This window comes from Lissotriton helveticus, chromosome 12 (assembly GCF_964261635.1).
Source record: "Lissotriton helveticus chromosome 12, aLisHel1.1, whole genome shotgun sequence".
Classification (NCBI taxonomy): domain Eukaryota; kingdom Metazoa; phylum Chordata; class Amphibia; order Caudata; family Salamandridae; genus Lissotriton; species Lissotriton helveticus.
This window is the reverse complement of record NC_136073.1, coordinates 694,734,801-694,750,701: the sequence shown is the minus strand read 5'-3', so window position 1 is coordinate 694,750,701 and position 15,901 is coordinate 694,734,801. Positions and strand designations below refer to the sequence as shown.

At 44.0% G+C, this 15,901-nt stretch overlaps 1 protein-coding gene across 2 annotated transcripts in view; it reads left to right on the top strand.

The window, feature by feature from the left end:
* The window catches only part of HYDIN (HYDIN axonemal central pair apparatus protein), a 3,619,565-nt gene that overhangs the window by 939,595 nt on the left and 2,664,069 nt on the right, over nt 1-15,901 (top strand). For both annotated transcript variants that reach the window (XM_078670948.1, XM_078670947.1), the window contains exon 21: nt 6,766-6,909. In XM_078670948.1, the coding sequence (XP_078527074.1) occupies nt 6,766-6,909 (144 nt within the window). The remainder of the gene's footprint in view (nt 1-6,765; nt 6,910-15,901) is intronic.

Sequence of the window (15,901 nt, the reverse complement as noted above, 5' to 3'; positions counted from 1 at the left end):
TGAAGAGCTATAAGCTTCTTTGGCCCAAGCCTTACCTGAGGTCCGGGATGCAGCCACGTTGGTCATCCGCCAAGTCCTAGAAACTACTTGCTGTCTGGGAAGGGCTGTGAAAACGAGCATGGTGCTCCTGCACCACACATGATCCACAAGTTTCTCCAGTGAGTTACAGGGGAAGCCTATTTGGTGAAAATGTGGACTTGATCAAGGAGTGTTTTAAGTAATGACATGCTTTTGAGGCCTTTTGTTTGCAGTCTGGCAGTCTTCCCAATGGTTTCACCCTTTTAGGGGATATTCCAAGGGCTTGGCCAATGGACAGTGTCTGATCCCACCACCTGCACACCAGGCCTCCCAACCCTATCAAGGTCAAGCCGTAGGCCCAACAGACAATGACCTGGCCATTAGAGACAGCATATGTCCCAGTCCCACATCCCTCTGGCAACAAATTTCAAAACCTCTTTAGTGCACCCTTGGTGACAGCTATCCAGTGGGAGGCAGGGTCAGCCACTTCCTTTAGGGGTGGCAAAGCATTGTATCAGAATGGTGACTCCTTCAAATTGTCCGATCTGATGTATTATCAACGCTTTGTGGGGTGACCTGGTGCAAAGAAGTGAAAGGCAGTGCAGAAACAGACCATCTCACAAAGGCTAGTCCTCTTTATTAAAATATGCTACGCATTGGCTGCAGAAGGTCTGAAGACTCAGTTCACCTGGACCACGATTACTATCACTGCACTAACAACCTGAAAACCTTTCTTAGATAGCTGTTAGGCAGCTACTTGGGCAACCCTGTACATGTTCACTAAGCACTACGGCCTTGACAGTCGTCAGATCCACTGGAATGAGTTTTTTTGCTCATTTAGTCCTGCAGGACTTTTTAAGCTGAACCAATCAACGGACCTACTACCTTGGGAGGTACTTCTTTGGTATCTATTGTAGGAAAGTAAGATCTTTCTAACTTAGATACCCCTTACCTTTTGACTGGTGTCTATGTTTTCATTGTAGTTCACTGGGACCCTACTAACCAGGACCCGAGTGACAGTGGTCTCTCCTCTAAATTTGCGGGTAAGTACTATGTACACCCCACAATTGGTATACTGGGGTATGACTGTAGGTCATCATCTTCATATTTCCTTTATTTCGGTTGTAATAGTATCATAAAAGGTACAATGTAAATTATTTAGAATAGATGTATAGTAAAAATATACAAATTCATAAATAAAAATTCTAGGTAATACAGAATCATGTGGGAAAATACAGTCCAACAATACGAATCTCATCATGTTTTAAAATTCATAATATTATGTAAAACTGGTAAAATATATTTGAAAAAAGTGACCAAAGCTAAAATGATTTATAAGGAGGTTAAGTAAAATCTCCAATAAAAAGGGTTAAAAACCAATCATAAATACACTTGAGACAGGACAATAAGAGTGCAAGAGATATGCTTACTGTTTTAAGAACCATTCGAACTAATATACCATATTGTCGACAAGTATATAGCGATTGAATACATCACACAGTCTCTGGTGTTGGTTTTGCATACTATTTAAGAGTTAAGTGGTGGTCCCATAAACAGAGAAGTTTGCAAAGAGGAATAATCCAGCTTGATCGCGGTTTAACAGAGGCCTTACAGAAAAATAACAAGTGTTTAATATTCTCTGGTACTTGACAACCCATTGGGCACTGATTCAGTATATCTCCCTTTTTCTCCAGGAATGGGTAAACGTGGCCTACGCTAAGATTCCCAATCTAAATTTTACAAAAAGTACACATGCAGCAGGATTAATAACCATATGCAGGTATTGCTTATACTCAGGTTCACATTTAAACATCAAGGAGTCTACCAAGGTACTAGGGGATGCAGCAGAAAGTTTTGCACCTAGTACAAAATAACAAAAGGACATTTTCAGCGTATCCCGTGCACATTGTGGCAATGCAGAAGGCTGCAGCTAAAAACCTTCCAGACCCAACTTGAATAGCCTATTTTTAATATGGAGAAGCCAGGGGATCAACCCAACATGATGATCATCTAATATGACTCTATTACAATCCCTATAGGAACCTAAATCCTCGTCGGTCCAGAGCCTTATACAGTATTGGATATGTCTCAACATAGCAATGTCAGAAATTTACAAGGTTTAGATCGAGTCAAAATGGCCGAGTCGGCGCACAAGTGGGGAGTCTCAAGAAGGTCCTTATAAAGGCATTTTCAGTTTTTTCAAGGGTGTTAAGATTACAGTGCCCCCATAAATCTGCCCCAACACAAGCTTGAATCTTATATATCTACGGTGGGGGGGAGACAGCAAAAGTGGGTGATCCATTGGCAAATCTTATGATAGACCCTGTTCTTTGTTTTAAAGTCATAACACATTTCTGTATCTGGAAATCTTCCAATCTTGTGCCCAAATAGTCAAATTCATGTACCCTTTCCTATGCCCCGCCCACCCCCGCTTAGAATACCTTATCCTTAGAGGTTTTCCTTCTGGCACAAAAGACCATGTACTCAGTTTTGTTACTATTAATTTCCAGGCCATGCTCTATACAAAAAGTATTAAATTTGTCCAAGAGGATAGATAGACCACAAGGAGTCTTCGATAATAACAAAGTGTCATCTGCAAAAAGGAGAACACTGGATTTTGTAAGCCTTCACCTTTGGGAAGTCATTTCCATAATTTAAAAGATAGGGGATGCAACAATTTATGTTCAAAACAAAAAGTGTAGGGGCCAAAATGCACCCTTGTCTACCTCCTCTTCTGATTGGAATGTCTTTCGCCAATTCCCCTGCAAAGCCCCACCTAACCCTCGCAAAGTTTTACGTATTTAAAGCTTGTATCAGGGACAATAGTCCCCGCTGGACCCCGATATTTTGAAAAGCCACCCCAAGTTTTGCCTTTGGTACAAGATCAAATTCAGCTCGCAGATCCACAAAGGTGACATACGGCAACCCCCTATCAATGTCTAATATCTTCCACTTAATAGACAGGAATCTCACAATCTGATCTATAGTACTAGTGTTGGATCTGAATCACGCCTGTAGGTCCTTAGTGTACGGTACTGAGGTACCCAGGGAATTAGTACTTCAGAGGTTGCATCATGTATTATGCCACCCATGGGACCCCATACAAACTGTGTCCGCAGAGCTGCTATCGCTGTCTGGGTGAAATGTTGCTTGCACCTTTCACATTTAACCTATAAGTCTCCCCTACGGTAGACCCTTCAGTCCAAGTGCAGGAGCATGGCTACAAGTGTGCGGGTACCCCTGCATGTGCGGAGGTACCCCTACAGACCCCAACTCTATTCTCTGGGCTTTGTCATGGTGAGGTAGCCATTTTAAGATATGTAGTGGACACTGGCACGTTGAGATGTCCAGCTACATAATGGCTACACCGAACCAGGTCATGTTTGGTATCAAAAATCACAACAAAGAGACAAGGGAATGAGCCTTTCCTGACTCCCCTTCAAATATCTTATACTCACCGAAAGAGAGAAGGATTAATAAAAACAGGGCCAGGGATGTTAACCCAATTTGAATTGAGAAGTTATTTTGTTCCTACCCCCTCCAGTACGTAGGAATAATTACTTAGTGAGAAATTAAAGAAGAGGGAAAATCAAAACATTTTATAATACCTCCCTCACCCACTATGCAGTGGCATGCTTCATCAAAGGGCTGCTGCAGACGTCCAGGCGCAGACCAACGCACTGGATGGAGCGCTGTTTTTGTAGGGTGAGGGAGAAAAAGAAAAGAAAGGAAGTTCTTGAAAGGGGAACGTGTTCCCTCAAGAAGGGATCTCTAGTGCAGAAAAGTAATAGAATAAAACGGTCTAAGGAGATACCTTTGCAATACCTTTATTCTTGGTTCCCCTTGATAGGGTTAAAAAATAATGCGATCTGGGATATACAGGAGGGGTAACTGCCCTTAAATCCCCACTGGAAGTACCAACATGTTTTGGCCTTCCACTTTAGCCCCATGGGTCAAAAAGGCCTTCTTCAGGGTGTATATCCCTTGGAATGTATGGTCCTGACCCCAAATTTGGTCTATGTGAAAAACCTAATTTTTTATATTAAAAAATAAGTTGCGCCTTCTACTTTATCTGTAGTGTATTCATTTTCTGTAAAGTAGACAAAACATACAAAGTCCTGTTCGCTCCCTTTTAGAAAACACCATCGTATAGTTTCAATTTCCCCGTCTTCAAAGCACTTCTGTATTGTGCCCCATTTCTCATTCATAAAAAACAACAAAAGAATAGTCATGCTATTACAAGTACTCAGACACCTGTGAAATTTTGTGGACACTGTAATTCCGAACCTCTTTAAAAAGGTTTCTTTATCCTCCTAATCCCATTATTTTCAAAGGAAAAAGGAAAAAAAATAAACATTAGAGCGTGTGACACAAAACATCTTACCAGAGTTTATAAGTAATTCTCTGAACCTGGGACCGTAGCGGGAACGTCGTCTTATTGTCACACTCTATATAGAGAAAACACAAGTCAAACTCAGGAAGTCTAGCGAGGTCCAGAGTGCCCAATTGGTTGAAGTTGAAGTGATATGTGATCTGAATCTCGTCCCACAACGAATCTGGGGACCCACCCACAGCTAAGCCCTTAAGTACCCCAAGGAAAAGGTTGGGACAATTCAGGGGTCCCTCGCAGAGGAGGGCCTGGACACGGGTAGGAAACTCCCGTGTCCTTTGTCCAGTTTCACACCAAAGCGGGAGCCAGCGGCTCTCTGATCTGGTTTGAACTGGACTATGCATGGAGGGCACCAAATGTGCCCCTCAAGCAGACTGAGTGGTGCTGGCAAGTGGAACCAGCGTTTACAACGCTGCCATAACTTCGCGTTACTGTTACAACGTGGTTGTTACAACAACTGCATTGTTAAAACGTGATACCTTTACATCGCAAGTCATTCGATCGACTTGATGTAGGGGGCACTCTAACATAAGGAATAATATAATTTACTATTCCAACACCCTACTGTTGAGCAGGCTGGAGTTGGAATAGTAAATTATACTATTCCTAAGTCCAGCGTGCCCCCTACAGCAAGTTGCTCTAATGACTTGCGATGTAAAGATATCGCGTCCTAACAACACGGTTGTTGTAACAACTGCATTGTAATAGAACGCGATGTGATGGCATGCGTTGTAACATGCTATATTTACTGGCAAGCGCCCCCACCCTGTCCTAATACACTAAGCCCTGTCAGGGAGTTGGTTACACCTACCTGTGACGGAAGACCTAATGGTCCTGCCTTCCTCTGTTCGAGCTTGGCTCAGCAGCAGGAGGGCAGAATCGTGTCTCTGGTCGGCAGCAGCCATAGTTTGCTGTAGGGTCTAAAAGACTGGCACCAGGAGCACTGAGGGCCTCCTGGAGGAGCTTTACAGTGCTAGGGGTATGATTCCAACATGTTTGATACCAAACATGACAGGGTTCATTACAGCCAGTTTAGAGATGGTCATTGCGTAATGACGCATGGCCACTCTATGTATCTTAATGGCTGATGCACTTACAACCCGGAAGAATGGACTCCGAAAATTGTAGGGGTGTCCTGCTAATGCAGGAGCACCCTCGCACTTCGAACCAAGCACCCTGCCTTCAGGGTTGAAAGGCCTGCATTAGGGGTAACTTATAGGTTTTTTAGCGCAGTGACCTCAGATATAAGGAAACTTATATCTTTTGTAAGTGGTGCTAGCACCAGTTTACACATGCTGCAATTGCAGACCTGGAGTCACATTTTGAGCGGTCTCTCATGGGTGGCATAATGCATGTTTCAGCCCATGGGAGACCCCTGGTGTACCTATGCGCCAGGTACCTTAGTACCATATACTAGTTACTTATCAGGGTACACCAGTAGCCATTCTGGAGTGTACCTAAGTACTCACCATGTCCAATTTTGGGAAGAAGCACAGAGACTGGGGCCCTGATTAGCAGGATCCTAGTCAGATTAGTCAGTAAAACATAATGACACCAGCAAAAAGTGGAGGTTACCATTAGAGCAGCTCCTACTTTCCCACAGGCAGGTACTGCTCTGATATTAATTTACAAGCTGAGAAATCCACAGTTTCAAGTATTGATCAGAACAAAAACGTATTTACCTTCAGTAACGCTCTTTTGGTGGATATTCGGTCCCTCACTGACGCACCACCCTACCTGATCTGTGGAGTAGACTCTTGCAGCCCAAATAGATACAATTCCAATCTAGAGATCTGCACACTTGCATAATCTGTTTTTCAAAATGCTCTTCATTCAACAATATGGACAGTTGAGCTGAAAGAAACTGACAACAGTGTGCAGAGGTGGCGGATATGTAGGGTCCCGACGCCACATCTGGGATGCGACAGACCTGATGTGGATCTGCAGGAAGCCACCTACTGACACATGAGGGGATCGCTGAAGAAAACATTTCCAGAACCAATATGGCACCTGAGTTATTCACAAGGAGAGGAATCTGTGGGTAGATAGTGTATCCTCCATAAACTGAGATACCAAAGTAACTTTTTCATTAGGTTTGTGGACAAGATAGATCTATTTAGTTTGAGGACAGCTTTTGTGTGTGAGGCTTGAGCCTGTAAGGTTCATGCAATCTGAATATTTATAGCTCTGGTGTGAATAGCATGAGCCTGTACACTATGTCCAAAAGTTAGGGTATAACTATTTTTTTCTGAAGAGTGAAAATGGTTGTAATTTGCTGTTTGAACAATGTATTGGAATGTCTGTAGGTTCATCATAAATGTATCTGCTGAATGCTGGAATTTGTATTTCTCATACAGCTGGTGAAGGAAAGGCTAATCTGCCACGCCATCATTGGAAAGCATTCCGGGAAGGAACTCATTATGAGTGTGGAAGTTACCTGTGAATTTATCGCTCCCATTCTACATCTGTCAGCCAAGCAGCTCAGCTTCTATGTGGAGAAGGTTTGTCTTGTGTGCCATTATACATAGTGCTGATATCCCATAGCAAGACATAGACACTGACTACTTGTTATCAATGCAAATGACCCAAGATCACAATCAAATGACTCAGACCACATCAGTTTTGTTTGGAAAAAATTATGTTGCAGGTTTAATAAAAATGTGATTTTTTTTAAATATTAGTTTGCCTTGAAAAAGAGACGAACACATTTTATAATTTCCATTATAGGCATTTCTCAACATAAACACTTAGTGCCACTAGGACTGTTCCAATCTTTTGACAGTATAGCAATAAACATTAAACACACACATTAAACCAACCTAAACCGTTTCACTAGCACTCCTAGCCACTTTCATGTAGGTTTAAGAGGCAAGTTAATAGATTAACTTAAAGGTGATCCAACTGCATCCACCGATATGACATAAGCTGGCTGCTTCCTTGAGTGTCCAACAGCACCAGGGCAACACAACTTATGGTGCCGAAACTTTGTGATCACCCCATATCCGGACTTCTAGGAAAATTAACCTAGGAGTAGGGTGCAGCAGTACTATGTAAATATGAGGTAAAGTTTGTCCTCACCCTGTAAAATAGGGTCATGTGTTCATTCAGCCCCATAATGTGAAAAGATATGGAGAAAAGGGATTAATTGTACAACCATTTTACATTTTGAGTTTAATTACATTCTCTTCGGTTTTCTGCATAAAGGCTATTTTTCTTAGTGTGTGTGTGTGTGTGTGCGTGTGCGTGTGTGTGTGTGTGTATGCATGTGTGTGTTTGTGACTATCTGTCTCCGAGTCTGAAAGAGACTGCAATTATAGATTCCGTACCTTTAGAATTACCCCCAGGTGTCAGACTGGATTTGGCGATCAGAATTTTTTGGGTGGAATAAATAGTGGCAATTCCATGTTTTTGGTGTATATTATATATAGATATATATATATATATATATATATCCACAACCACAATCCAACTTCTAAAAGAAGAGGCACGTACCCAGGTCTGAAAGTATGGGGCCAATTTAATGTTGTTTCGGGTCACCCCCGACCTCGCAAAAAAGAGAGACGCGTTTCGCCTGCGCAGCAGGCTTTATCAATCTAAATGGCTCCAAACATTCAAAGGTATATATAGCCTTCCCCTTTCTCCTTCAAACATGGGTAGACATAAAAGAGAGACTGTGTGCAAAATGTTTCGCTAGTAAATCACAACGAAAATTAACCTGGCCTCAATACATATATATATGAAGCTCCAGACACACCAAACAAACGAGTCACTCTGAAAGCAGGTGCTTAGTAACGCGATGGTGTTCGCGTAAGTAAATGCAGGCTCCAAATTCCTAAATATGCATTGGTAATGCATTTGGGGGTTAAGATTTGGCGGTTCTTTTGAAATGATTTTAACATGAAAGAGCAAACAAGATATTTCGTTATTGCTACATGTGAGAATGAACATGTTTAAAGATGGCGTGCATTATGCGTATGGACGTTTAAGTCCGTTGTTTGTGTTAATACAATCTGCAAACATAGATAATGGTGCCGCACATCACTTTCCGATGTTAACACTGACGAAGGGATTCTATTCCCGAAACGCGTCTGTTTTTGAATAAACTTATCTGCTGAATCACTGCTGCTGCCTTCGAGAGTGCTGGTTTTTCATGTAGCCCGGCTGGGCATGTTTAAGGAATTTGGAGCCTGCATATATATATATATATATAGACTTTTGTGCTTACTGCACCAAAGTCAGCATGTTACACCAAATACAGTATTGTTTTGTCCTGTTAAATGACATCAGCTTTGACCCGTTGAAATTTAACAAAGGGTGAGGTATTTCATTCACTTGGCAATTATAGAGTGCAGTAAATACCACACAACTCAGAATTCCGACCCCTGTGCAGCCATCAGATAGCACTGACCCGTTCATAATCCGGATTATCGATTAGCAGTGGGAAACTGGCAAGATTTACTACTGCACCAATCAATGTAGCTTAACAAATGAGCTCAGGGCATTCTTCTGCCTCTTGGGGACTGCCTAATCTTATCTCCCAGAAAAAAGTCTGATGATCAAAATCCGCTGTGTGTGAAGCCACTCCAACTTTTCCTTTACAAAAAGCCATTCTGCTTGGTGTATCCACTTTGACTAGCCACCATTCAAGGCTTAACTTACCTACTTTGGCTCTGATTAAAAATGGTAAATTTCAATGTCTATAAAAGCGTGTTTGTGTCAGGATCAAAATTCTAAGTTTTATACTAAACAGTGCATCCCTGAAATTTTCCCCTCCTAAATTGTGGCAGGTCAACCCTACCAAGTCGTATCAGGGAAAGAGTGTGAGAAAACTCCAGTAAATGCAGTATTATGTATGGTAAACACCAATGTAGCATGCAGGTCTGCTTTATGCAACCGAAAATTCAGAATATTAGGGATTAATCGACCCCCATAAATACCTTAGCCCAGTGTATCAATATTTCCCGGGTGCTGTAAATTACTCATCTTTTACTAGTCTACTCATATTCAGGACCTTAGAGTGTTGCAGTGCCTCTGAAGAGCTCCATATCTGCCCCATAGCCTATCTGGCTCTATGTTTGTGAACCTTTTGGCAACTTTTCACTTTTCTTCCCCAGTGAAAAGCTCTGCTGGTTCAGTCACTACAGCCATCCACCTTACAAATCCTGGTTGACAATTGATGACTTCTTTGAGGATCACTAGGCGTGTCCACATTGCATCCAGGATTGATGCTCATTCGTGAAGCTATTTCTGCTATCCTCCGCCTCCTGCAGCCTATGCATCTGTGTCACCCCAGCGCATGATAGTCGGTGCGATAGCTTATCTAAGAAGACCCTAACTCACCTCCTGTGTGTACCAGAACAAATCATTATGAATCTATGCTCATTACTCATCTGATAAACTTTTGCAATGTTGACTCTTTTTATTATTTTAAGTATGTTAAAACCGGGAAGGGAATTATTGTGGCCTGTTTATTCAATGATGCCAACTTGTTAAAGTTAATTATGTGCTGTGGGGACTAATTCATTTCCAATTTTGCCACGATCAACATAAGATTCTTCCAAAATAAGACTTCCTTTAGCCTCCAACCTCAATGTATGATAGCCAAAGTTTCCTTGAGTTATAAGGGCTGATATGGTGTGGCCTTTAGCAATGAAATGCTAACTTTGTGCTGCCATTACAGTATTCAACCTGTAGCGGTATACATTTTCCCAGTAGCATAGTTGATCTCAGCAGTTAGCACGTGTGATTTTGTTTGGATCAAGGCTCTGATAATAGCCCACTTCCTTTTAGCCTCCTCTGTGTCTTACTAAACTTTCCCATAAGCAGAACGTCTGTGCTGATCTATAGAGAAAAGGCTAATTACTTCGCTTCAAAAAACATAGTGGTCATCTTGGCTTATTTTAAGTCAACATCATATGTCCATGGAATGTAAATATTGCCGAACCTTTTCTGGCAATACTTTAAAGGAAAGAGAGGCCAGGCTTCTCCTCTGGCTCCAGAGGAAAAAAACCTATTTGGAATCTGGATCTGAAGATGAGGGACTCAGTCGTTCCTTAGAGGGAAGAAAAGTTAAAAATGAGGGCTCTGCCTCATACTAAAAGAACCCTAAAAAATCAATATATCTTTCAAAGGACTATAGGTCTGAGAAATCTGGCAAAAAAACAAGTAATTCCACCTTCCTCTCATTACAAAATCCTCCTCTTCATCTTCTACACCTGTAACTCCTATATCTGAGCTGGGGTGGCAGAGTGAGCTACAGAATGATGATGGATTAAACCCAGATCAGTTGACTGGGGGTGAGTACTTGCAATGTTCAACACTCCGTCCATCATCCCCTTTGGTTTTACTCCTATAATGTAACCATTATTGGAAAAAATCAGCTCATTCACAGGTGCATTGTCGTCGAAGAAATCACCATCCTTGCCAGTGACAGCTGTGGCATCAGTAACAACAACATCATCTTCGTCTACGAAGTCTCCAGCGACCAACACCTTGTCGACGCCATCTTCAGGGGTGATTCCGTTGATGGGAACTTTTAAATCTCCAGCGGTACGACCGTCTTCACTCCCAAGCATAGTTTGTGGTAAACCGGCCATTTTGTCATCGTTGAGGCAGTGAATGGCCCAAAACCAGCCTGTTTTTAATTCCATGAAGGGAATTCCTGGGGTTCTGCTCCCAGATCAAACTTCTCCTAGCAAGGTATTGCCACTGCCTCCTGTACATCTCCTTGAAACGTAGGAGTGTGGTGAGGAAGGTCTTTTGGGGCTAGCTTACAGTCCCGCGTAGCTCAATGTGAAGTGTCAAGGCATGGACGATGAGGATCCTTGTGCAGAGGCTTTCACTTAATTGGAAGGTGAATATTCTTTTAAAGACCGGCATCAGTCAGCGCCACAAAGAAAACATTTGTTTCAGGAGCATTATCCTTATGAGGAACCCTATATTGAACAGCATGTTCCAAGAAAAAACACTTTCAGTACCGATCTCTTTGGTGTCATACCTAAGTCATATGCTGGATGACTATTACAAAAGATTCCCAGAGGCGAATGCCATGTGCCTCATACTCTGCTGGGGCGTGGAGGCACCCTGGTGTGATATTTCTGCCTCATAGTCCTGTAGGCCTTCTGTAACAGAGGTAAAGGCCAGTGTTACCCCCAATCACTATCTGGGAAGACTACTTTGATAGTGATGGGGGCAATCAGCCTGAGGAAGGGAAACTTCCTCCAGCCCCAGATAAATTGGGGGCAAAAATGGAAAGACTACATCACTCCTTCATCTCCATCCCTGTCATCATCCCCGGCAAGCTCTCCTTCAGAGGATATATGGAGATTCCAGGAACTCCTTGAACATGCTTTGATTTACTACTTCAGTTTTCTACTGCCAGTAAAGCAAACATATTACAAGGATTTAGCTAGAAAGTCTAAGAGATCCATTCCATTCGTGAATTATATGTGGGAGGAGAGTTTAAGTTGATGAAGACCCCAGTTTTTGTAGCATTGGTTGTCCTCTAGCTAGACAGAAAATACAAGGCACCTGAGTATTTACCTACCTGCCTAATAGGACAACATTGTCCTAGCTCAGTAGTCATGTAAGCTGCCCAAAGATGCTCCAGGAACCAGTCTGCACCATGTTCAGCACCACCGGACAAGGAAGGCAGAAGACTGGATAATATTGAGAAGCGTTTTGCAGCCATGGCCGCCACGCTCATTGGGGCATCTAATGCTCTGGCTAATTTAGGGCATTATGATAGGCAGATGTGGTCTGATTTTTTGGGTGTTCCTTGACTACTTCCCTGAAGACAGGAAAAAGGAGGAAAATGAAATACTGCAGGAAGGTGCACAAGCTTCTTCCGAGATCATTGACACAGCCATGGACAAATCATCCACAACCTTCAGACATATGGTGGATGCCGCTGTGCTATGCCGACAGGGCTGGTAAAGGCGATATCCTTCCACCCGGAGCTTCAATCCAAAATTCTTGACATGCCTTTACGGGGTAAATTTATTCGCCATGCATATCGATGATGCTCTGCAGTCTTACTAATTCAGAAAAGGGGGTGGTGATGAACAGAGTGTCTGAATTAAGCAGACCACTCTTACCCAGTCCAAAGATCAGGGCTTGATCCATCACCGTTATTTAGCTCACTGCCCCATCCCAGCTCAGAACCTGGCTATATGCAAATTAGTCTGTCCCTGGCCCAGTGCATCATGGGAACAGGGCAGACCAAACTACCAAGCCAATTCTTCACCAGAAAGGAGACAAGCTTCCGGGGACCGGTTTCTGCCATTTCAGGCGTCGTCGGCCCGGCTTGCTTGACTCCTGATGGAGCAGTGAGCAAGGGACTCATGTCTGAGTATACCCTTCCACGCTTATGGTGGACAAAATGATTCAGAAAAGGGGGTGGTGATGAACAGAGTGTCTGAATTAAGCAGACCACTCTTACCCAGTCCAAAGATCAGGGCTTGATCCATCACCGTTATTTAGCTCACTGCCCCATCCCAGCTCAGAACCTGGCTATATGCAAATTAGTCTGTCCCTGGCCCAGTGCATCATGGGAACAGGGCAGACCAAACTACCAAGCCAATTCTTCACCAGAAAGGAGACAAGCTTCCGGGGACCGGTTTCTGCCATTTCAGCCGTCGTCGGCCCGGCTTGCTTGAATCCTGATGGGGCAGTGAGCAAGGGACTCATGTCTGAGTATACCCTTCCACGCTTATGGTGGACAAAATGATTCAGAAAAGGGGGTGGTGATGAACAGAGTGTCTGAATTAAGCAGACCACTCTTACCCAGTCCAAAGATCAGGGCTTGATCCATCACCGTTATTTAGCTCACTGCCCCATCCCAGCTCAGAACCTGGCTATATGCAAATTAGTCTGTCCCTGGCCCAGTGCATCATGGGAACAGGGCAGACCAAACTACCAAGCCAATTCTTCACCAGAAAGGAGACAAGCTTCCGGGGACCGGTTTCTGCCATTTCAGGCGTCGTCGGCCCGGCTTGCTTGAATCCTGATGGAGCAGTGAGCAAGGGACTCATGTCTGAGTATACCCTTCCACGCTTATGGTGGACAAAATGATTCAGAAAAGGGGGTGGTGATGAACAGAGTGTCTGAATTAAGCAGACCACTCTTACCCAGTCCAAAGATCAGGGCTTGATCCATCACCGTTATTTAGCTCACTGCCCCATCCCAGCTCAGAACCTGGCTATATGCAAATTAGTCTGTCCCTGGCCCAGTGCATCATGGGAACAGGGCAGACCAAACTACCAAGCCAATTCTTCACCAGAAAGGAGACAAGCTTCCGGGGACCGGTTTCTGCCATTTCAGGCGTCGTCGGCCCGGCTTGCTTGAATCCTGATGGAGCAGTGAGCAAGGGACTCATGTCTGAGTATACCCTTCCACGCTAATATATATAGCCAAGTTCTGAGCTGGGATGGTGCAGTGAGCTAAAAAACGTTGATGGATCAAGCCCTGATCTTTGGACTGGGTAAGAGTGGTCTGCTTAATTCAGGCACTCTGTTCATCACCACCCCCTTTTCGGAATCATTTTGTCCACCATAAGCGTGGAAGGGTATGCTCAGATGTGAGTCCCTTGCTCATTGCACCATCAGGATTCAAGCAAGCCGGGCCGACGACGCCTGAAATGGCAGAAACCGGTCCCCGGAAGCTTGTTTCCTTCCCAGTATAAGAATTGGCTTGGTAGTTTGGCTTGCCCTGTTCCCATCATGCACTGGGACAGGAACAGACTAATTTGCATATAGCCAAGTTCTGAGCTGGGATGGTGCAGTGAGCTAAAAAACGGTGATGGATCAAGCCCTGATCTTTGGACTGGGTAAGAGTGGTCTGCTTAATTCAGGCACTCTGTTCATCACCACCCCCTTTTCTGAATCATCTGCAGTCTTACTAAGCAGATACCGATACTGCACGTTCGCTAGGGACGTTGCAGCAAAGAAGTTTTCAACCCATTCGTTGAGGCAGGCGAAGAGGCCAGTTTTCATCAAGAGCATCTTACCAGACTTATAGATACCAGCCATACTCCCAACAGGGATATAGTCCTCAGTACTCTGCTTAGCATCAATATAGAGCCTCCTAAGGTTCCATATACTCACGCCTGCCAACAGTCGACATCCACCAGCAAGTGGTAAGGGCCAGGGCGCAGCTAGGCCTCAGTGGCAACTCAATGCACCAGTCACCTCAAATTTTTCCCATCATTTCGAGAACCAGCACCTCTAAAACATTTACGAGCACTGGAAAATAATTTCTTCTGACGAGTAGGAGTTGCACATAATACATCATGGTCACACCTTAGATTTTGCTCAAATGCTTCCAAATCATCCTCCACGCAAGAGAAATCATCAACATTTTGCCCAGCTGAAATAGGACATTCGTTCACTTATTTCCAAGGGGTCTATCGAAGAGGTTCCTATTCAACATTGCAACATGGGATTTTATTCCAACTTCTTCTTAATCAAGTAATAAAGTTCAGTGCACAAATGTTGTTGTTATCGTCCGGTGGGCAATGAAGCTATCTAGCTAGTGTAAGCAATTATGGCCTAACTGGGGTTTTGACGTAGCCACATGGGGGCTGTTTATTGTATATACAGAACCACTTCTTGTTTAGATCAGAGGCTCACTCAGCTGACACTTCGAGATCAGTGCATGCCGGAATTCCAGCTCAGCTGATTCCTGTTTACCGATATGCGGGAAAGCCGGGTCTATACCAAGATGGGCAGCCTGATGAAACCTTATCCGCTGGTAATTGGGAAGTGAGGCCATCCAGCAGGGATTTGGCAGATCACTAACCCTAGGCAAGACTAGGTTAAGGAGCGCTAAGTAGGAGTACACTACATACAATACTTATATTCCAGCATATATACACAGTTTTACCATAGTGGAATTGTTAATCTTTTTCACTATTCTCGTAATGCTAATTATATTATTCTGTTTCCTTCTATTGATCATTGCAGCACACACATTTTACTCAAGAATCACAATGCCACACTTAGGGGCCGATTAGGATGGCGGACGGACTTGCGTCCGTCCGCCACCCCTGAGTAGGAGGGACCGTCCGCATGGGCAGCGGCGGTCCCTCCATGGCAATTAGGATGTGACCGCCAGGGTGGCGGTCACATCCTCTATTATTAACATTGCGGCGGGTGCAGCTTCAAGCTGCACCCGCCGCAATGTTAAAAATGCATGTGTTGCATTTACATGCACAAAGCGGCAGGCACCGCACGGTGCCTGCTGCTTTGTGTACGCAAATGCAGGGGGGTACCATAGGTACCCCCCATGTGCACCCCCCACCCCCCATTCACCCAGGGGGCCCGCAACGGGCCCCCAAAGTGAATGTCCGTATGCTTTTCCATGGCGGAAAAGCCGCCGTGGAAAAGCATATTTACACAAACATCATAATATGGTGGACGGTGTCTCATAGACACCGCCTGCCATGTTATAGCTTTTCCGCCGCGGTCGGAAGCCGACCGCGGCGGAAAAGCGGCG